This window comes from Rana temporaria, chromosome 11, assembly GCF_905171775.1.
Source record: "Rana temporaria chromosome 11, aRanTem1.1, whole genome shotgun sequence".
NCBI lineage: Eukaryota > Metazoa > Chordata > Amphibia > Anura > Ranidae > Rana > Rana temporaria.
Window position 1 is genome coordinate 121,423,374 of NC_053499.1, and position 24,247 is coordinate 121,447,620.

The following is a 24,247-nucleotide window of genomic DNA, read 5'->3' on the forward strand; positions in this document are numbered from 1 at the left end:
CCATATTTTCATATAAGGTAATTTTGGATTCGTAAGGTGCCATTGAGAGAAAAAAAACAATATATTATGTATAAATATATTTTATAAATGATATATTGTTTTTTTTTCTCAAGGGCACCTTAAAAATCTAAAATTATCTTTTACAAAATATGGGTACATTTTCCAGGGATGTGGTGCCTTGAAATAGTATCTCCTGAACAGTGAGGGAGGCTTAGGTCTTCCAAACGTTATAGCAAATAACGGCCCGGCTGAAATTCAAGCCATATATGGGCAGGCTTTTGGAAAATTTTCTTTTTGATGATCAGTATATGATGAAAGAAGCAAAGTTTTCCTGCTGTTAGAATAGAATAGCTTGGCAGGAAGGAACCAAGCAATTTTCTCATGTATGACCAGCCTTAAGCCCCATACACACTATCAGTTTTCCTGCAGGTTTTTCTCTTCAGGTTTACCAAAACCATGTAGTGCAAGGGCCTGCCTGATTGCATACGAATTAAAAAATCTTAAGGTTTGACCTCATATTAGATGGCTTTGGTAAACCTGAAGAGAAAAACCTGCAGGAAAACTGATCGTGTGTATGGGGCTTAAGTCTTGCTTACATCCACATGCTCTTGACTGGATAATGCAGTCTTCTAGATACTCTAATCTCAAAGTAGAAACAGCCTTGGAACCAGACTGGAATTCTTCCCAGCAGAATTTCTCAACCATCCCCTAGTCTCTGCAATAACATTATTTTCAGAAACACCACTATAGCTTGATGTGGGTTGCAGAAAATGGGGTTATCACCTTGACTCTCTCACTAAAACCCTATAAAGGACAACCCAATGTCCTCAAAAAACAGGGACTTTGCAACCTTTACAGTGTGGGATCAGACTGGTATACAAAAATTTCTAAACATTTCTAAACATAAATGCTTCCAAGAACTTTCCCTACATACGAAATACAAAGTAATTATTAAGAAGATTCAAAACAGTCAAGTTATGTTGTGGCAAATTAAACACGGAGGGAAACGCAATTTAAAAACCTTCATGGGACCACACACCCACCATTACAGACATTACAAAAGATCTTGTGAAAAATGTCTTTCCAAACTTCACATGAGCACAAACTACTCAGCAGACTGAGAAGATTTATATAAAAAGCTTTTCAAAGACATAGACCTCTTCTGCTACATGGAGTGGTATGCAAATGCACAACTAGTGCATAGCCTAGGAGCTCTGAGAGTTGAACCTACCCAGTGCTGTGGGGTGGACATTCTGACCTTTTCCCTGTTTATGCGATAGCTGGTGTTTTGAACATCTTTCATGTTACATTTTTGTTTTTATATTGTGATTTTTTATTTTTATTTTATGAGCCAACCATGCCTGTAGTTTTCAATCTAGACGAATATCTGTGATGTGAGGAATGTTGTGACCGCCGCCATTACTAGTAAAAAAAAAAAATATTAATAAAAATGCCATAAACTACCCCCTATTTTGTAAACGCTATAACTTTTGCGCAAACCAATCAATAAACGTTAATTGCGATTTTTTTTACAAAAAATATGTAGAAGAATACGTATCGGCCTAAACTGAGGAAAACATTTTTTTTTATATATTTTTGGGGGATATTTATTATGATAAAAAGTAAAAAATATTATTTTTTTTCAAAATTGTCGCTCTATTTTTGTTTATAGCACAAAAACTAAAAACAGCAGAGGTGATCAAATACCACCAAAAGAAAGCTCTATTTCTGGGAAAAAAGGACGCCAATTTTGTTTGGGAGCCACGTCGCACGACCGCGCAATTGTCAGTTAAAGCGACGCAGTGCCGAATCGCAAAAAGTTCTCTGGTCTTTGACCAGCAATATGGTCCGGGGGTTAATACATATACATTTTAAAGGCTCAAAGGGCAGTAAGATAATTCAATATATATTATGTTGTATTAGCGAAAAAAGAGGAAATTGCTTAATGTACATTACTAACAGATAGGATTAGGGTGTGTATCTGACTAAGCATGCCATGGAGCACAGCCATGCTGGTAAAAACATACAGCGCATTTTTCAATCCATTTTATGACGTTAAACAATGACTCATTCAGTAGGAGAAGGTAGAGCATATCACCCCACCATCACCCCACCATATATGGAAAGGGATTTCTCTGTATAGACAGAAAAAAACACTGCGCTATCATGTGAATAAATTAACAGTGAAAAAATTAATTTCAGTGAAAAGCTGCCAGTATTAATTACTAAAATACCATAGTAAACAAAGAAACAAAAAACAAGATAATACGGCGCTATTGTTTAAACCTGTGAAAAAATATATGTGCGAAATATATCTCAAAAAGCTGAATACAACACTTATAAAAATAAGTGTGAAATAAATAACAAAAAGAATAATCAAAGAATTGGATAAATGAATTGACAATATGGTATTCAATGTGACAAATCCAACCATAAAAATAAGTGAAGTGAAAAAGAAATAGTCCATAAAAAATCAATGCAATTAAGTCCAATTAAGGTGAGCATCTGTGATTAATCAGGAAAGGGATCCTCCACCAAAAAGGTCACCCAATGTGTGGGAAATGAAATCTCCTTACCAGAGAAAAAGACCGGGCTCTCAACGGTCTAGTTCAACATAAGGATGTTTAAAGTCTTCCTTGAAAAGACTATTCCGGACACTGCTATGAATCACCAGTATTGATAACTCCACAAGATAGAATCCCATTCAAATCCGCTCCAGTTAAACATTGGTGTTCATAAAAAATAAAGAATGGTAGGAAACCACATAGTGCATTACTGTGTAAACATTGAGCTTTAATAAAAACAGGTGTGCACTTACAGCAAAAACTTTGTAATCTCGCATGTGGGATATGATATGGAAGGGATGGCGTTTCCCCAAGCCTCCGTTCCCTTCGTATCTCCGTCCGTCACGTGTCTCTCCCTCTAACGTGATGACGTCACTGTGGCTAAGCTCCTCCTACGCGTTTCGTCGCAATACGGACGTCTACGGGGATAGGCTGCCTGAGAGAACGTGATCACGAAGCTCATTATATATAGCCTCATCCGCCATGATGGAAGAGGGCAAAATCAATACGAGCTATGGGAAAGAAAAAACGGAGCGTGCACGTGTTAATGTGCGACGCATAAACAAAGCTAATTGTAGAAAGGAATGTTAATATTCAGATGGATGCCATCTTGTGGACAAAGGGGAGTAAGACACGTGGACGGAATAAACACAGCAAAGGATACTATAGGAAACACCATCGCAGCTATCCATAACTTAACATCTCTTAATGAAAATATGACATGCGAGGCCTGTACAACTCATATCTCCTCTAAACATGCACAGATGCATATAAGACATGAATCCTGTATGTAATTACAAAATCGTAAATTTCTTGATATATTTGAATTATATTTGTACATTGAAAACATTAGAAAATCAAGAAAAGAGCCCAAAATGTAATAAAATTACTAAAAATGTGTTAAAAACATTAATAAAAAAATGTTATAAAAAAGATGGACATAAAAATATGAACTTTAAAAAATGTGGACGGGGACAAAAACTATCTAAGCGTTATTTAAAAAACAATTAATGTCCCAATCCACATTTAACCCGTGAGGCCTATATGATCGCATATTAAAAATCCAGCGAGTCTCAAGCTGGGAGATAGTGCGCACTTTGTTTGTACCTCTCCAATGTGGACGTAATTTTTCCATAGGTAGAAACAATGTACCATCAATACTTTGGGTGTGATGCTTCGCATAATGTTTAGATAAATTATGTTTAGAGAATCCTCTACCTATGTTGCCTACATGTTCATTTAATCTAATGTTAACAGCTCGTTTGGTTCGTCCGATGTATTGTTTTTTACAGGGACACTGTATTAAGTAAACCACATGGTCACTTGTACAGGTAATAAATGTCTCAATGTCATATACCTTAAGGGTCTGAGTGGATTGAAAAGTAGTGAGCTTACGTCCCTGAAATGCATTAATTTTGCAAATATTGCATTTTCGACATGGATAAAAACCCTTCATTTCTTGAAAAAAATTTACTACTTTAGGAGGATCTATGATATTTGGGGCAACCTTTAAACGTAATGATGGTGCTCCTCTAAAAATTACTATGGGTTTCTCTGGAATGATCGATCCCAATATCTGATCATTCTTTAAAACACCCCAATGTTTTCTTAAGATCTTTTTTACAGAGAAGTGTTGGTCAGAGAACCCAGTAATTAAAGCGAAGCTAAAAAAATCTTTATCAGTAGCTGTCTTTTTTGTAGTTAAAAGCTGATCTCTATTTAAAGTACTGACAGTCAAAATAGTTTCATCAATACTGTCTTCTTTATAGCCTTTATCTAAGAATTTCTTCTTTAGAATTTGGGCCTGTTGTTGAAAATCATATAGGGAGGTACAATTGCGTCTAATTCTCTGGAATTGTCCCTTTGGGACAGCCTTAAGCCATTGTGAGTGATGGCAGCTCGTAGTAGGGATGTATGCATTGCGATCAGTTTCTTTAAAATGGGTCATGGTAGTTAATGTCTCATCTTTAGCAATGATAATAAGATCCAAAAAATTAATTGTGGATGCACTAATATCATATTTTAAAAAAATTCCTCGGTCATTAATATTTAGGCTAGATAAAAAACTATCAAGGGATGGAGTATCACCCTCCCAGATCACCAAAATGTCATCAATGTAACGTTTCCATAATTTGAGTTGACTTGGAGGGTTGACATCAATGACTTCTTTTTCCCAGAAAGACATAAACAAGTTTGCCACACTAGGGGCAAACTTGGCGCCCATTGCTACTCCGCATTTCTGTAAATAATAATCACCACCAAACCAAAAATAATTATGGCTGGTTGCAAACACCAAAAGGTTAGCAATAAAGTCTCTTTGAATAACCGAAAGTGACTTATCTTGCTGTAAGTAAAAACGGACCGCCTCTAGACCATGATGGTGTGAAATGACCGTGTACAATGAATTTACATCAGCAGTGGCTAATAAAAATCCATTCTTCCATTCACAATCTTTTAGTAAATTAATAACCTGGGTGGTGTCACGTAAATAGGATGGGGTGGAGATAACCAATGGCTGTAAGAACTCATCTATATATTTGCCAATACGTGCCGTTATAGAGTCTAGACCACTTATGATCGGACGACCCGGTGGGTTAGTGGTACTTTTATGCACCTTGGGCAAGTAATATATCACTGGTACTTTCGGTGCTGATGGAATTAAATGAGCTTTTTCTTTTTTATTTAAAACACCTAGTGAGAAACCTTCATTTATTAAGGCCTGGAGTTCTTTCTTATATTTTACTGTTGGATTGTTAGCTAAAAGGCTGTAAGTGGTGGTGTCAGACAAAAGCCTGTGCATTTCTGCTATATAATCGCTCTTGTCCAAGACCACCACTCCACCACCCTTATCCGCTGGACGTACAACCAGATCATTACGTTTACAGATTTGTTTCAGTTGACTTTGAAATTCAAATGTATTTCTAGATCTGGGAACTTTCAGGTCTGCTATATCCTTTAAAACAAGCTCCTTAAAAGTCTGTAAGGAAGATGAAATAAGACCTGGTGGGTTATATAAAGAAGCATTTGCCAGTTTGGTGTGTCTGGTTGGAACCACAACATCACCAATCGGCCCACTACTTGTTGATGGTAGAGAACCTACTGGTGCACTTATATATATAACCTGATTTTGGTCTCTAACTCCCATAGGGTTAAGAAGAAAATGCCTCTTAATGTTCAGTTTTCTAATTAGTTTGTGGGCATCTATGAAGGTCTCGAATTTATCCAGAGTTCGTGGGGGAGCAAACTTTAAACCCTGACTGAGTAAGGCCTGCTCACCTTGTGAAAGTTGGGCCGAACTAAGGTTAAAGACTCCTGAAATGTTTATCTCTTTCTTTTCTTTGGTCCTGACCCTCCTCCCCCCTCTGACACCCCTCTTTCTTCGTGAGACCTTTTTGGTCTGGTGTTGTCCATGGGAAAAAAACGAGGTGACTGGTTCCTTTCATGCACTTGGGGTGTATCATGTTCGCGTCTGAACCTTCTTGAATGGTCCAAATATTCTTCAGGGTGTCTAAGGGTACTAGATTCATCCACCGCGTCACTACCCCCATAATGCATAAGGGGGGCGAATCTGTTTTGAATAGAAACATGATTGTTCCTAGGGGTATATCCATAATTCCGACCATCATGGTACACCCCTCGTGCATCATGATGATCACGATCACGACCAGAGTGAGTATACCCTTGGTAACCTCTCAGTGGGGAATCATAAGCACCCCCATGGCTCACATGACCATAGAGGCCACGGTCATCGTCATAATACGAAGGCCTCCTCCTACGAGGTGGATGGTGGTTTACACCTCCCCCGTATTGACCCTCAAGTGTTTCTACCCGGGGTCTTAATTTTTTTGATCTATTATGACCTTTTTTAGGTTTCACCGAGGTGTAGCCATTAATATGGGGGACGTTAGTGTGACCAGTTCCTCTTATACTGGAGTTGGCACCAGAGCAGGATGGAATTTGTGTTGGAATAATGCCTTCTTGAATAGCATTAATCTGATGGGACATAGAACCCGAGACAACTTCCATAGTTTCATCTATCTTAGCCTGCCATTTGAACACTAATTTATTAGAATAGTCAACAGAATCCCTGTTATACTTTTTCTTTTTCTTCAGTTTTTGTTCTTGATCCTCTTTTTCTAAAAAGATTTTCAGAGAGTTAGATTTAGTTTTATAAATTTCATCTTCCTTAAACGGAGTAAGCTTATCATTGAGTTTGATCACCTCTTCATTGAGTGATCTTAATTTCCCCCGTTTTTTATCAATTAAAAACTGTAGGAATTTTACACCAATACCATTAAAATAAGAAAACCAACCATCTAAGTCAGTTTCCCCCTTTTCACCCCACCATATATGCTTAGAGTCTCTTATGCTGACCATGAACGATTTTCAGGCAGTTTAAACTTTTAAAAAATAGCCATTCTTAGCAGAAGAAACTGTTGCTTTGAGAAAGTAGCCTAATGTTGTGGCGTCCATCCATTGCATAATTTTTTCATCCTTCCTGGAAGGAAACAAGACACAGCATACTAATTCATATGAGGCTAATTCAAAAGATGCAGGAAGAAATATGGAATACATTTTTCTGGTAAAGGACAATGTAACCCTAAACAATTGAACATGTGTACCTGCTGATGTACTTTTCTCAGCTCTACTTCCAGTAACTGCACCTGCTGCTGACTGTCCAGTAATTCCTCCGACTTCTCCTCCCTTTGGAAATGTAAAGAAAGAGATTAACCATAAAAGTCTAAACTGCATTTTATGTACACTTAAACTGTACATGCCAAAACTATAGTGGTGCATCTATTACTGATTCCACAAAAATTTGCCCATTTTCTTCTACCAACATCCTATATTCCAAATTTGCTCTATTAATCACAGAAGTTTTCACCCTTTTCAAAAAAGATTCACCTAACATCTGTTTTGTAATGGGAAAGTACTTTTTTGGTACCATTTATGCTTTTTTATCACTAAGTGAATGTAGATTCTGAAGATTATGCTTGGCCCCGGCTAGTGGGCGAAAAAAGGTTAAAACCACCCGCAAAGCTCTGCTGCAGTGACGCTTTGCCGGCGGTTTGGCCGCGCTACCTATTCATTTCAATGGGCAAGAGCGGTGGAGGAGCGGTGCACACACTGCTCCAAGGACATTTTTTAACAGCCTGCCAGCACATCGCCTCAGTGTGAAAGCCCTTTTCAGGTGCTTTACAGAAGCTATTTTTAGCGCAAAAATGCCCCAGTGTGAAAGGGGTCTAAATGCATATGCAAAATTTGGTAGGTTTTTTATACTGCTTTTTTCCTGCCAGGAGCAAGATTGTCCAGGGGAGGAAAAAAAATGTCCTGTGTGCATGAGGCCTTTATATAGAATATGAAATGTAACCCTTCTAGTGTTGAAAGTATAAACGCAGTTTCTGGCACCATAGAGGCCATGATGGCAAAATAACCAAATGACATTCTATTTATTTAATACGATCCCCAAAAATAGCTGCTACTGTACTGTGAGATTTGTCCTGGGAAGTATCGCCACAGGGTGAATTCTGGGAGAAATTGACAGATGAATCTTATTTAGATAAATTTAAAAAAATCAATTCAATGGGCAAACTTGAGTTTACAATCACTTTAAATAGTTTTTTAGGGCTTGTGTACAAAGTTAATCACTGTGAGCCACCGTATTCACACTTTATTTGAAGCAAGTGGTGTGGAACTCTCTGAGGCCTCATACACACGATAGGTTAACCAGAGGACAACGGTCTGAAGGACCGTTTTCATCGGTCAAAACCGATCGTGTGTGGGCCCCATAGGTTATTTAAAAAAGCCAACTAGCTTTAAAATCAACCTTTGGATTCCTAACCGATAGGTCAAAACCGTTAGTAGGCACGACCATCGGTTAAAAATCCACGCATGCTCAGAATCAAGTCGACGCATGCTTGGAAGCATTGAACTTTGTTTTTTTCCAGCACGTCGTTGTGTTTTACGGCACCGCGTTCTGACGCGATCGGTTATTTAACCTATGGTGTGTAGGCGTGACGGACCATCAGTCAGCTTCATCTGTTAACCTATGACAACGGTCCTCCAGACCGTTGTCCTCTGGTTAACCTATCGTGTGTACAAGGCTTTACACAACTTCTATGGGCTGTATGGAGCTACCAATATTCTACCTAATTTCTAAAGGAGGTTGCTTTAAGGTATAGTACACATGACTTATCACAATCACTGGTAAAACACTGGTAAAAAGTGATTTCTAAAGATGAACTACAGGCAAATATTTAAAAAAAAATGCAATTAAACCCAATTATAAAAAAATGTAGATGTAATTGGTTTCTAAAGTACCTACTATACCTGCTTTCTGTTATTCCCTGTACAGTAAAAACTGGACTAAAAGAGGAATTGCATCACCAAGAATAAACCTGCCTCTGCTGAATGCAATTTGCTGATAGGGAACATGCTGACTGTACCAACCTTGATGAATAATTATATTATACATACTGTTCTTGACGCACACGTCGAAGTTTGCTCTGTAGATCAGCAATGTGCAAAGAGTGATTCTGCCAAGTGTTAGGATCAGATAGAACTGTTTTGGATACACCTTGTACTTTGGTATCACTGGGCCTGTTTTGCTGGTCACATCGCATTATGGACAGCCGCTGTAAAGAGATTAATACAAGATTTTAAATTACCAACATTCAGAATATTCTGAATGATAAGAAAACAATTTGCACCTAACCTGGCTGCGTGCATTAAATTGTTAGTAAAGGCTAATGCCAACTATTCTTAAAGCGGTAGTAAACTGCACCAATTTTTTTATTTTTAAACCCCACAAGGTAAAGGCATAACGTGCTATTATGCATCGCATACTAGCACATTATAAAAATGCTTACCTTAGAACAAAGCCCTCCAGCGGCGTGCTGTCACTGCTGAGAGGGCTTTCATCCTCACCTTGTCTTCCTTTTAGGTTTGTGTGCTCCGCCCATTTGATTGGCCACGGCGCAATGACATCATACATGAGAGTCATGGACTGTGCCATGGGGCTCTAAAGGGATAGCACGGTATGCTGTACCCTCAAAGCGCATGCGCTGGTGACATCACCGGCTGCATGCAGTTTGAATATCTCCTAAACAGTGCAGGTTTACCAGATATTGGTATGAGAGACTTACCTTACCTGTAGGTACAAGTGAAAATAAAGAGTTTACTTTCACTTTAAAAAATTTCCTGCCAACCTCCTCCTACCTATCCTAAATACCCTGTATAAAAGAAGATCTGTGTACTTAATTTTATTTAATCCAGTCTGGTTATGTTATTCAACAGCTCAGGCTCTCCTGTGTAAGGGAGCATTTAACAACAGCTGTGATTTCCCAGAGCCATGTTGTCACTCATAGGCTCCCATGGCCTATCCATTGTCAGTGCTCTCTCCTCCCCCCTGCAGCTGATTTCTGATACAGGGGAGCTGGAGCTGTTGGATCATGTAACTGGACAGGATTAAAAATAGGTGCCACGTGTTCACAATTTTTTTTTTATAAAGGGTATGCAGGATAGATAGAAGGGGGGAGTGAACATTTTAAAGTATAGTTGGAGTTAGCCCTATCTTCCACTTCAACCCCAAAGCACCTACAGAAAAACACATCTTGCTGTACAAAAAGAAAAGATAACTTATTTGGTAATAATGTCTAGTAGTTTGATGGCTGAGCTCCAAACTGGTAGACTGACGATCTGATGTTTTCGAGTGGTTAAAATATGCTGGTTTTCTATTGTTATGCCAAGAAATCAGGCAAGTAAAATCTTGCTAAATGATGCACTCTACAAATATGAATGACAGCTTGTATTTGTACTTACACAGAACTCTCTTTTAAAGAACTCTAGTCTCCAAAATGACCTTTACATACAATCTGGAAATATTATCTGTACAGGTATTGGGATTTTTTCGTTTTGTATAGAGTATTGACCTCCCCTGCCAAAGTTTTACTGCTATCGCTTTCCCAACTAGGAGGATTCACACTCATGTTTTGTCCTGGTAACCACTCTAACCAGTTCAGAAAGTGATTGAAATGCATTTTTTTCTCAATTCTTTCATTATTCACACTTCAAAATTGGTTATTACACATGGGTACTGCAGATCATAAGCATGGGACTTTAGAGACAAAATTGTGTAAACTATAATGCCCTGTACACACGATCGGTTCATCCGATAAAAACGGACGGATGTATTTTTTCATCAGATATCCGATGAAGCTGACTTTCATCAGTCTTGCCTACACACCATCAGTTAAAAATCCGATCGTGTCCAATGCGATTTTCCAATTTTCACCGATGGGAAAGAAACTGATGGGGCCCACACACGATCGGTTCGTCTGATGAAAACGGTCCATCGGTCTGTTTTCATCAGACGAACCGATCGAGTGTACAGGGCATTAGAGTAAAATAATATCTTAATAGGTTATAGATCACTGTACAGTAGCTCCTAATAATAGACATGAACATGAAATTCATGTTACACATATCAATTCATGTTACACATATAAACTAATGTATGCATGATGGTCTGGGTGATGTAAAAAATTTACTTGGTGTCTATATTTAGTTATGAAACAAGAATGCTTATTTAAACAGTACTGTTTGAGGTGACTATGTTAGAAGAGGAAGGTGACTCGAAAGTATGTTTTCCGTTTTAAGGTAAAGTATAGGAAATGGGAATAATGTGATCCAGAATGTCAAGATTGGGGTGTAAAAAGGAGTAGAGAAAGTTGTTTGTAAGATGGTAGTAGAAAGCTATGAAATTAGCTGGGTCAGGAAAGGGGTGGGGGGCAGGAAGGTGAGGTAAGGGAATGAACTAGGAAAGGGAGGGACCCTCACCAGGTTATGCAATGGTTAACGTTTACAAACAGCTACTCAGTAGGGCCTTACCCTCATCCGAGAAGATAGAATTTCAGTAGAACCATGTTCAGAGCTGTTTCACATTTATTTTGAGGAGAGTGGCTAAAATGTTCTATCCTTCTGATTTCTTCCACCTTATTGAACCACATGGTTACTATGGGTGGTTAATGGGTTTTCCATTTCAGGGGGAGGCAGAAAATGATGGAGAACTGATTTATGGCAAGATTTGAGAATTGTATCAGCGAAAGAAGGTGAGTCATTTGCAATTTTTTAATCTCAACATTTTTGGGATATGGTCTTGACTGCACTCCAAGAAGCCTTCAACTTCAGGCAGGACCAAAATATATATAGTGAAGAGTGCGCTTCTCCCTTCCCACTGCCAGAAAATATTGGTGAAGATAGGGAAGAAGGTGTGTAAGAGTGATGGGGTCTTATACCATCTTTTGAGGAGTTTAAAGTTAGTTTCCTGTAAGTTAGTGTTCAAGAAGGATTTAAGGGGAGATGTATAATTTTCTGGCATTGTTCTTGTGGTACAGGAGGCAGAAAGGGGTCCTTATGCCCCTGTTGGGGTGTGATCAATTGGGCATGTAGGATTGATAAAGAGTGCCTAATAGGGTCTTTATTGGTACAAAGGCATTTAAAGGGAGTCACTGGCCTTGAAAAAAGCATTGCTGGTGGTAACATAGTAAGAAAATGCCATAGTTGAAGTGCCTTCCGTATGTTTAGTCCAAAAGGACTGTCTGCTCTCAAGTCTCCCACCATGGCCTATTTACTCAAATGTGATATAAGGCACTGACGGTTTATGGTATAGGGAATAAAAGGGTTGGGTAAGGGATGCCAAAATGAATCTCAGATTGTAACTAAATCGGGCAAAGCTGGGATTCGAATTCCATTTAATGAATGTTGCTGAGCAGCTGGTTGGACCTAGAGCATTCTATTTACTTACTGTGGTGACTCTGGGACAGGAAGCAATAGTAAATCTTCCTAAGGACAAGATTGCATTAAAAAAACAGCTGGAGTTTAACCATGGCCTACTCTGTTCACTATGAAGACATTTCCTCTCCAATTCTCATTACCAGGACAGGAGGTGAAAGGGAAATCTCCCCGGTGGTACACAGACAGCTAAAACCAAAAATGACATTTTGGCATTACATTCACGTTACAAGATTTCACCTCACTTCCTGTATTGTATTGTTTGACACCTATGAAACAGACATGTATACAAACAGAACGAAAAAACCATGAGGGAGGTTCTAAACCTTTTTAATATTAATAGGGGACTTCATCTCACTCCCTTTTCTAACTGATACCCATCTAACAGACAGACAGATATGTAATCCTAGAGGTAGTGGTGGAAGGGCGTTGGACATGGATTTTATCAGGTTATCAAAATATGGACAAACTCATTACTTGAGCCCAATTGGCCTGTCTTTAGCAGCTCACCACAAAGACGGGGATCCCCCAGGGAAGGACATTCACCTGAGCTGAAGTGTAATAAGTAAAAAAAGCACCAAATGAAAAATCCTTGGGAGTCCAAAGTCTTTATTGCTCAGCTGGTCACAACAAGCAGGGCAAAGGACAGCCGAAAATACAATCCTAACAGAAGTTCTAACATTGCTGTACTCTTTAAAAAATAGCTTTAATTGGATTTAAACTGTATAGAATTATATATTTTTTTAAATTAGCATAAATTTTAATCAACAGTGCTGATCATTATACAAAAGTTGTTTCATTAAAATAATTAAAAGAAGCAAAACATCCAGCATATGGATATGGACATTGTTGTCCTTACCTCGAGAGCATCATCTCTCTGCTTCAGGATGTCTCTCAGGTGAGCAGAGAGTAAACGGACCAGCTCTTCCAGGTCAAAGGTTGAGAGGTCAGACAGTTCTGACCCAGGCAAAGACAATATCTTATGAGGGTCTTGTGTAATCTTAACATAAAGAGGAAGAAAATTGCTGGTGAGAAATATTATATCAAGTCTGGAAATAAAAAAGGAAATGATGGAATTATAAAATTATAAAAAAGACAACCCAAATTCACCTCCTGAATTTTTTCAGCAAGCTTTGTCTGAAAATCCAAATGTAGACTCCTTATTGTACCAATTATTTCTTCTCGACCTTCACCCTATTGTATTTTTTTTTTAAAAAAAGAAAGAAAACAATTAATTAATGGCATGAGAGCATGAAAATCTGTCTTTTTGTCAAAATACAAATTTGGATAAACTTGCTCAGGAGTCAATAAAATTTTCCATCTATGATGACGACAACGTACTAGATGGAAAAAAAAATATATAGCAAATCCAAAGAACTATATATATGCCCACACTCTTCTCTTTTATTGGTTACATTTTTTTTTATTGTATTGCCATCTGGGCTCTTGAGTTCTGCTAAGCAGTTTCTGGGGGACATGCGAATAGAAGACTACAAACGTAACTTCTTGATTAAATAAATACAAAATATTAAAATGAAATAATTCATATTTACCAGAATGACAGAAAGCAAAATCTTTTTTTCCAATTAAATTTTTTATTCCACAGCACAAGAAAAACAAAACCACTATGGCCCGGAATCACAAAGACTTACGCGGACGTATCTAATGATATGCCGCGTAAGTCCACGGATGCGCCGTCGTATCTATGCTCTTGATTCTGCAAACGAGATACGCCTGAACTTTGGCTCCATCCGACCGACGTAAGTCTCCTATGCCGTCGTATCTTGGGCGCATATTTACAATGGCCGCTAGGGGCGCTTCCATTGATTTACGCGTCGAATATGTAAATGACCTAGATACGCCAATTCACAAACGTACTTGCGACAGCCGCAGTAAGCTACACCGTTTACGTAATGCGTACGGCTCCCGGATGTCTTATCCTCGGAACGTACGTGGGCTGCGTCCCTTGGATAAGACTGACGGCCGTCTCAGCCAATCAGGTTCACCGATTCTGGTTATTGGTAACCTGATTGGCTGAAGCGTCATCGAGGGTGGGAGAGGACATCGAGGGACAAGGAAGCAGAAAGGTAAATGCATTTTACAGGGCACAGCGGCGACAATGGGCACAGAGGCGACAAAAGGGCACAGTGGCATCAATGGGTACAATGGTGACAAAGGGCACAGTGGCGACAAAGGGCACAGTGGCATCAATTAAAGGGCACAGTGACATGCACAGTGGCAACAATGGGCACAGTGGTGACAAAGGGAACAGTGGTGACAATGGGCACAGTGGCAACAATTAAAGGGCACAGTGACAACAATGGGCACAGTGGCGACAATTAAAGGGCACAGTGGTGACAATTGGCACAGTGGTGACAATTGAGGAGCACAGTGGCTGCGTTTGATGGCATGGCACAGTGGTGACAATTGATGGCACAGTGGCTGTGTTTGATGGCATGGCACAGTGACTGTGTTTGATGGCATAGCACAGTGGCTGCGTTTGATGGCATGGCACAGTGACTGCGTTTGATGGCATGGCACAGTGGTGCGAATTGATGGCATAGTGACTGCATTTGATGGCATGGCATAGTGGTGATAATTGATGGCACAGTGGCTGCATTTGATGGCATGGCACAGTGGTGACAATTGATGGCACAGTGGCTGCGTTTGATGGCATGGCACAGTGGTGACAATTGATGGCACAGTGGCTGCATTTGATGGCATGGCACAGTGGTGACAATTGATGGCACAGTGGCTGCGCTTGATGGCATGGCAGAGTGGTGACAATTGATGGCACAGTGCCTGCGTTTGATGGCATGGCACAGTGGTGACAATTGATGGCATAGTGACTGCGTTTGATGGCATGGCACAGTGGTGACAATTGATGGCACAGTGGCTGAGTTTGATGGCATGGCACAGTGGTGACAATTGATGGCACAGTGGCTGCGTTTGATGGCATGGCACAGTGGTGACAATTGATGGCACAGTGGCTGCGTTTGATGGCATGGCACAGTGGTGACAATTGATGGCACAGTGGCTGCGTTTGATGGCATGGCACAGTGGTAACAATTGATGGCACAGAGGCTGCGTTTGATGGCATGGCACAGTGGTGATAATTGATGGCACAGTGGCTGCGTTTGATGGCATGGCACAGTGGTGACAATTGATGGCACAGTGGCTGCGTTTGATGGCATGGCACAGTGGTGACAATTGATGGCACAGTGGCTGCGTTTGATGGCATGGCACAGTGGTGACAATTGATGGCACAGTGGCTGCGTTTGATGGCATGGCACAGTGGTAACAATTGATGGCACAGAGGCTGCGTTTGATGGCATGGCACAGTGGTGATAATTGATGGCACAGTGGCTGCGTTTGATGGCATGGCACAGTGGTGACAATTGATGGCATAGTGACTGCGTTTGATGGCATGGCACAGTGGCTGCGTTTGATGGCATGGCACAGTGGTGACAATTGATGGCACAGTGGCTGCGTTTGATGGCATGGCACAGTGGTGACAATTGATGGCATAGTGGCTGCATTTGATGGGCACAGTGAGGCTGCAATTATTTATTTATTTTTGTTTGCGCCCCCCCAAAAATTTTGAGCACCAGCCGCCACTGATTTTAACTTATAACTAAAGGCTATACTTTTTAGTTTTTGGATAGCGTGCATAGGGATTAAAACCTCTGTCAGGTTTTTAATACTGTTTGTGACCCCATTAGAGAGATTCACCCTCTCTATTTGTCCTGTTTACCATTTTCAGTGAAAGTAAAAGAAAATCCAATGGGAACACTAGTTCTGGTGACCCTGGTGACACCCCATGTTTCCCTCACTTTGGAGGGATTTTCTCTCACTTCCTGTTTTGGCTGTGGGACAGGAAGTGAAGAGAAATCTTCCCAATGGGACAGACATGGCAAAAATAAAAATGACCTGGGTTATAACTCTTCTTTACTCTATCCAAAATTTTAAAAAAAATTCTCCTTATACCCCTGATACAGACAAAGGTTCTGTCATTGCGTTAAGACACAGACAGCTCTTGTATTTTCTAATCAGTCTTGGCTCTTGTATGTGTTGTAAGAGCAACTTTTAGCCTGACACACAGGGAGTGTGTGTCCATACCTGTCTGGCCTACACAGACAGGCTCCCAAGTCAGAACCAGAGTCTCAGTACACTTGTATTTAATTTTTATTTTGAAGATTTAAATACATACAGTATCTTACAGAAGTAAGTACACCCCTCACATGTTTGTAAATATTTTATTCTATCTTTTAATGTGACAACACTGAAGATATGACACATTTACTACAATGTAAAGTAGTGAGTGTACAACTTGTATAACAGTGTAAATTTGCTGTCCCCTCAAAATAACTCAACACATAGCCATTAATGTCTAAACTGCTGGCAACAAAAGTGAGTACACCCCTAAGTGAAAATGTCCAAATTGGGCCCAAAGGGTCAATATTTTGTGTGGCCACCATTATTTTACAGCACTGCCTTAACCATCTTGGGGATGGAGTTCACCAGAGCTTCACCGGTTGCCAATGGAGTTCTCTTCCACTCCTCCATGATGACATCACAGAGCTCGTGGATGTTAGAGACTTTGTGCTCCACCACCTTCAGTTTGAGGATGCCCCACAGATGCGCAAGTCCATCACCTTTACCCTCAGCTTCTTTAGCAAGGAAGGGGTCATCTTGGAGGAGTGTTTGGGGTCATTATCATGTTGGAATACTGCCCTGTGGCCCAGTCTCCAAAGGGAGGGGATCATGCTCTGCTTCAGTATGTCCCCTGATTATACACTCAAACATGGACTGTGAATTTGATGGTGCTTAAAGAGAACCTGCACACAGAGCCATATGCTTATGGGTACCAGTGATTAGGGGGTGCCCAGGCACACCGGTACACCCCCTGCGTATGCCTATGCCTGGCACTGAGAGGATGGTAGGCGCAAGCAGCTTGGTACAGTATTGCAAGGTGTCTTATTTGATTTTTGGATGCCCCACAGCTCACTCTTTAGAGCTTTTGCCTTCTTCCTATAATACACGGAAGAGACTTCCAGATATTACAGGAAGAAGAGCTCTAGCTCCACGCAGTGCTCTAAAGCAGTGTCATAATAGTGAAGGGGCACGTTGTCACTATGTTAAGAAAGAGTTGTGCTGTACTGAAGGACAGGTAAGTGAAACAATTTTGTTTTTTGTTTTATCTTCACAGAGTGCTCCACTAGGCTAATCAGGGAATATAAGGGACACCTTCCAGTGCTGGGGGGCGGGGTGGGGGGGGGGTGGGGGGGATTTTACGCCTAGCCACTGGCCACCAAAGCAGGGTAGGTATTTTTTTTAAGTCAGCCAATGACAACTAATGCTGGTCTTTACACAGACCTACACAGATGAGCGCAGAGCAACCTGGAAGAGCTGAATTCATGTATAACACAGTTGAAATGAGGAAGTGGTCGATAAATACTTTTCCTGGTGTGGAGGGTCCTGATACTGGTTTGGGTCAGAGAGGTTGAATCCCACATCTAACAAAACTTTTATCGACTCATTATTATCTTAGGGACAAAAGTGTCTGGTGAGTTTCTACCTATGGGGCATGTGGCAATACAATACTGTGTGTTTTATTTCTGCCGTGGAGCACAGACCATATCCTTGTTTCAGAACACCTGTCTGGACTTGAAGTCCTGTATGTAATTTATGGACGCAAATACTGGAGCACATCAACTTGTTGGGAGAGTTTTATTTAACATTGTATTTGAATGATTCACTGAATGTATTGTTGGAATAAATATAATGCAATGTTTCAGAATTTGTGATTTATGATTAGTTATATTGATTACTTTTCTAGATTTTTTATATTTTTTTTGCCCATAGCACTGCTAATCACACTTGTTACATTTTCACATTGGTGTGCACATTGCGGGGAGTATATATTGAGCAGCTTCTGGGGTGTAAATATATACATATCCATGGTGCAGGTAAAACTTTATTTGTTTTAAATTTTGTTGCGATGTATATTAGTTACCGTATATATTTTAAAATAAATATTGTTCTTGTTTAACCCTGTTTGCAGTGTTTTTGTAGCGCCGCATTCAAATTTACAAGATACATGTCACTATGTTTTGTTACAGAAACACAACTTCAGTACTGTATGGAGGAGAAAGCTACCTCAGTTCACAGACAAGGAATGGGTATCATATTGTGTTGTATTGTGCATTGCAGTGTGCTGAGGTAAAGTGCATTTTACAGGTGTAAAGGGCCCTCTGTGGTACTGACCCAAGCTTAGTCCTGACTTCATCTGCTTGTCTGAATGGAGTTAAACAAAAATGATTGGTGCTTTTAATTACCTGAACAGCAGCTCCTAATATAAGTGAAATCAGCTTTTCCATTTCTTGTAGGGAAACATCTAGAAAAGAGATTGTAAAGGATTTCTAGTGTAAATAGTTCTAGGCAGTGTAGCATGCCACACATTATATCACAAAAAAAACAGCAATTTATTTTTTTAGAATGTAAGTAGTTAGCAACAAAGGGCCAGATTCACAAAAGGGATACGACGGCGTTTCTCCTGATATGCCGTCGTATCCTTTTTTCTATCTATGCGACTGATTCATAGAATCAGTTACGCATAGATATCCCTAAGATCCGACAGGTGTAATAGTTTTACACTGTCGGATCTTAGGATGCAGTACCGCGGCCGCCGATGGGGGGAGTTTGCGTCGTAAACCAGCGTCGGGTATGCAAATTAGGAGTTACGGCCGATCCACAACGGTTTTTCGCGTTCGCTACGTCGTCCGTAGTCAAGTTTCCCCTTGCAAAGTTAGTCGTTTTTCTTGGTGCCCTAACTTTAGTCAGCAAGTGTATTGCTGTCTAAAGTATGGCCGTCGTTCACGCGTCGAAATTCTAAATTTAACGTCGTTTGCGTAAGCTGTCCAGGAATACGGAAGTACGCTACGCGCGTTGCCGTTCAAAAAAATGACGTCACGGCGCGCAAAGCACGGCGGGAGTTAGGAGACGGAGCATGCGCAGTAGGTCCGGCGCGGGAGCGCGCCTAATTTAAATGGCACACGCCCATTTGAATTGGCCCGCCTTGCGCCGGAGGCCACGGGCATAGTTTTCATCGCAAGTGCTTGGTGAATCAGGCACTTGCGATGAAAAATTGCGGCGGTGTAACTTATCTAGGATAAGTTACGCCGCCGCGATTCTACGTGAATCTGGCCCAAACATCCTACAAGGGTTTTCAAAATTCTAAAAGTAGTGTGTTAGTTACACTCAAGAATAAACTTTTTTTTAGAGATTATTTTATTATCAACCTTTTATTAGCAGTGTCACCAAATATAAGCTTGGCAAGGCATTGGAATGCTCATTGTGAGTGTGCCAATGTTTTTGGAATCTAAAGGTTAGTGTAATGATCAGTCTAAGGCCAGCCATACACAGAGCAATTTTCTATCCTGCAACTACTGGTTGCAGGAAAGAAATTTGCTTTATTCCCCCATCAACACTGACTTCCATCATCCAATCACATGCAAGCAAAAATTATATTTTTAAAATTTTCCTTGTATGTGATTGCGTATTCTTTCCCAAATGAAGCTTTACCTCATTGACTAAGCTTTTCAAAGTAAAATTGCACTTTGCAAAGTGCACAGTCTATTTGCCTTTAGTAAATCAAACCCAATATTACACATATCTGCATATTCGACCTAGACTCATAATCAACTCTTGCAGTTAGAGGTAATCTTCTGAAAAGTACAAAGGCATTCCAATATTCTTAAGCAACATGTATACAAACTAAAAGTCATCATCTGCAACAGAGTATACGCTGTCTATCCCCCTTCCATTTTAATAAAGTTAGTATATGCAACATGCTGCTGCTGTCTCAAAGAGAACTGTATACTTAAAGCGGAGGTTCACACAAAAAATGAACCTCCGCTTTTTGGATCCCTCCCCCCCTCCGGTGACACATTTGGCACCTTTCAGGGGGAGGGGGGTGCAGATACCTGTCTGAGACGGGTATTTGCACCACTTCTGGGTCTGGTCCCCGCGGGGAATCCAGCCTGTGATGCCACAACCCCCCCCCCCCCCGTCGCTGTCTTCTGGAAAACACTGTTCCCAGGAGAGAGCGGGACCAGTGACGGCGCGCTGTGATCCTCGCACATGCGCAGTAGGGAATTGGGCCGTCAGGCTTCACTTCCTGATTTCCTCACCGAGGATGGTGGCGGAAGCAGCCGAGGACCGAGCGATTGCTCAGCCACGGCTGCTGACATCGCAGGCGCGCTGGACAGGTAAGTGTCCATTTTTTAAAAGTCAGCAGCTGCTGTATTTGTAGCTGCTGAATTAAAAAAAAAGTTGGACTTGATGGACTTGTGTCTTTTTTCAAACTCACCTACTATGTAACTATGCTGGAGCGCCCCGACATCTTAGAAATCTGAGATGTCTCACCTATGCCATCTAAGGCCCCATGCACACGAGAAGCAAATGCAAACACATGTAAACTCAAGTTTTCAAAGGCAAAAACCGGCATTTAAAACGCCCGTTTTTGCCGCAAATTTTGCAGCGTTTTGCCGCGTTATCAGCGTTCATAACAAAGACATTATAGACCCTCCCAAAGCTTTGAAATGCAAAAACGTTTGCGTCTGAACCCAAAATTTTGCGTCTGAAAAAACGAGCCTAAACCCAACTGCTTTAAAACGCAAAAAAACGTGAGTGTGTGCATGGACACATAGGATAACATTAAATGTGTTCAGGGGCAGTTGAAAAAAATGCCCAAATGCCTCTGAACTCGAGTTTACCAGCGTCTCGTGTGCATGGGGCCTAAAGAGGTTCAGGGGAGTGTGATATACTCAAAGCATTATAACTAACTGAAATTATCTCTGCGTAGGCAAAACTAAATGAAAATGTAGTTTGCAAAGTCAACATGCTCCACTCCTTTAGTAAATGAAGTGTATTGCCTACCGAAGGTCTTTACCCCCATTAGTAGTTTCCATGTCTCATTGTCATGGAAACATTGAATAACAATTAATTCAATTTAGCTTTTCTTTTTCTTATTTACATTGATTGATACAAATTAACTATACTTTTAAATGTCAAAGTGAAAACACATTTGCAAAGTTATCTGTTTTCACTTTGACATTAAAATGTAAGTAGAAACTTTTTTTTTTTTTTGGATAGAGTGTGTTTTTATTGCTTTTTATTAAAAGGTTGTGTCCCCATTCAAGCATGTCACATTCACAGGAAAGAGTAGGCTGAACTTAGAGGACCGCATTTTCCAGGGGACAGCATAATGTCTACTGAGAGTAACACCTACCTAATTCCAGAAAAAGTCCCAGAAACAATTGCAATTTACCATATTTATTCCCAGAGACAGAGCCAGAAAACATTTCCTGGGATGATGTAAGATAAAGTACCAGAGAACAGCTGGGAGTTCATTGGATTGCTTTTTTTTTTCACCAACATTCTCAACAAAACAGAAAGTAAGGAGAAATCCAAACTTTAAGTGCCGGTTCACACTATAGCGACTTGGGATCGGACTTGTGTCGCCTCAAGTCGCGCGACATGAGAAATTCCATTGAAGTGAATGAGAGCCGTCTTAACCACTAGCCGACCAGCCACCGTCATTATACGGCGGCAGGTCGGCTCTCCTGGGCGAGAGCCCGTAGCTATACGTCCTATCGTATAGCCGCCACTAGGGGGCGCGTGCGCGCCGCCGGAGGCGCGCGCGCGCGCTCCCCGCTCGCCCCCGACTCCCGTGCGTGTGCCCGGCGGGCGCGATCGCCGCCGGGCACACGCGATCGCTCGGTACAGAGCGGGGAACGGGAGCTGTGTGTGTAAACACACAGCTCTCGTTCCTGTCAGCAGGGGAAATGCTGATTTTCTGTTCATACAATGTATGAACAGAAAATCAGTGTTTCCCCTAGTGAGGCCACCCCCCCCCCCACAGTAAGAACACACCCAGGCATACTTAACCCCTTCCCCGCCCCCTAGTGTTAACCCCTTCACTGCCAGTGGCATTTTTATAGTAATCTAATGCATTTTTATAGCACTGATCGCTATAAAAATGCCAATGGTCCCAAAAATGTGTCAAAAATGTCCGAAGTGTCCGCCATAATGTCGCAATACCGAAAAAAAAATCGCTGATCGCCGCCATTACTAGTAAAAAAAATATTAATAAAAATGCCATAAAAATACCCCCTATTTTGTAAACGCTATAACTTTTGCGCAAACCAATCAATAAACGCTTATTGCGATTTTTTTTACGAAAAATATGTAGAAGAATACGTATCGGCCTAAACTGAGGAAAAAAAAAGTTTTTTTATATATTTTTGGGGGATATTTATTACAGCAAAAAGTAAAAAATATTAATTTTTTTTTAAATTGTCGCTCTATTTTTGTTTATAGCGCAAAAAATAAAAACCGCAGAGGTGATCAAATACCACCAAAAGAAAGCTCTATTTGTGGGGAAAAAAGGACGCCAATTTTGTTTGGGAGCCACGTCGCACGACCGCGCAATTGTCAGTTAAAGCGGCGCAGTCCCGAATCGCAAAAAGTCCTCTGGTCTTTGGGCAGCAATATGTTCCGGGGGTTAAGTAGTTAATGTACACTACTGACGTCACTCCGACTTCAGAAAAGGTTCCTGTACTACTTCAAGGCAACTTCTAGGCGACTTCTACCCATAGATTTCAATGGAAGTCGCCTCCAAGTTAGATCACATCTTAACTGAAGCAACTTTACAGGAAGAGAAAATAGTTTTCTCAGGCAAACCCCTCCCTCCCACAGAGCTGATTATTGTTTGAGTGGCCACTGGTAAAGTCGCCTGTCCTGGAGGCAACTTCAAGTCGCTCCAAGTCGTGCTGAACTCGCCTTGCAAAGTCACGCTGTAAGTCAGGTTGCCCCTGTGTGAACCGGCACTTAAAGGGGTTGTAAAGGTACCATTTTTTTTCTCCTAAATAGCTTCCTTTACCTTAGTGCAGTCCTCCTTCACTTACCTCATCCTTCCATTTTGCTTTTAAATGTCCTTATTTCTTCTGAGAAATCCTCACTTCCTGTTCTTCTGTCTGTAACTCCACACAGTAATGCAAGGCTTTCTCCCTGGTGTGGAGTATCGTGCTCGCCCCCTCCCTTGGACTACAGGAGAGTCAGGACGCCCACTAACACACAGCTCCTTTATCTATCTGCAACATAGAGAGCGTCCTGACTCTCCTATAGTCCAAGGAAGGGGGCGAGCACGACACTCCACACCAGGGAAAAGGCCTTGCATTACTGTGTGGAGTTACAGACAGAAGAACAGGAAGTGAGGATTTCTCAGAAGAAATAAGGACATTTAAAAGCAAAATGGAAGGATGAGGTAGGTGAAGGAGGACTGCCCTAAGGTAAAGGAAGCTATTTAGGGAAAAAAATTGTACCTTTACATCCCCTTTAAAGCGGAGGTTCACCCTAAAAACATTTTTCTAACATTACATTGAGCTCACTTCCAACATTGACAGTATGCTGATTTTTTTTATTTTTTTTATGTACATACCGTCGTATAGCTATTTTCCCCCCGGCTTCCAGGTAGTGGCTCCTGCGGGAGTAGGCGTTCCTATGCAGAGGCTAAGTGATTGACGTGATGACAAAAACCTCCCCCCGGTGCATAAGGCGCGTCACAAGTTTCCGAAAGAAGTTTCTTTCGGAAACTGGTGACGCGCCTTATGCGCCGGGGGAAAGTTTTTGTCATCACGTCAATCACTTAGCCTCTGCATAGGAACTCCCGCGGGAGCCACTATCCTGAAGCCGGGGGGGAAAATAGCTATACGACGGTATGTACAGAAAAAAATATATAAAAAATCAGCATACTGTCAATGTTGGAAGTGAGCTCAATGTAATGTTAGAAAAATGTTTTTGGGGTGAACCTCCGCTTTAAGGTTGTC

At 40.9% G+C, this 24,247-nt stretch overlaps 1 protein-coding gene across 1 annotated transcript in view; it reads right to left on the bottom strand.

The window, feature by feature from the left end:
* The window catches only part of CCDC88B (coiled-coil domain containing 88B), a 105,848-nt gene that overhangs the window by 36,567 nt on the left and 45,034 nt on the right, over positions 1–24,247 (bottom strand). Inside the window, exons 5-9 of the mRNA XM_040329001.1 lie at positions 18,695–18,753; positions 13,467–13,550; positions 13,216–13,356; positions 9,042–9,199; positions 7,187–7,268 (exon numbers count right to left, since the gene is read on the bottom strand). Coding sequence (XP_040184935.1) covers positions 7,187–7,268; positions 9,042–9,199; positions 13,216–13,356; positions 13,467–13,550; positions 18,695–18,753 — 524 coding nt within the window. The remainder of the gene's footprint in view (positions 1–7,186; positions 7,269–9,041; positions 9,200–13,215; positions 13,357–13,466; positions 13,551–18,694; positions 18,754–24,247) is intronic.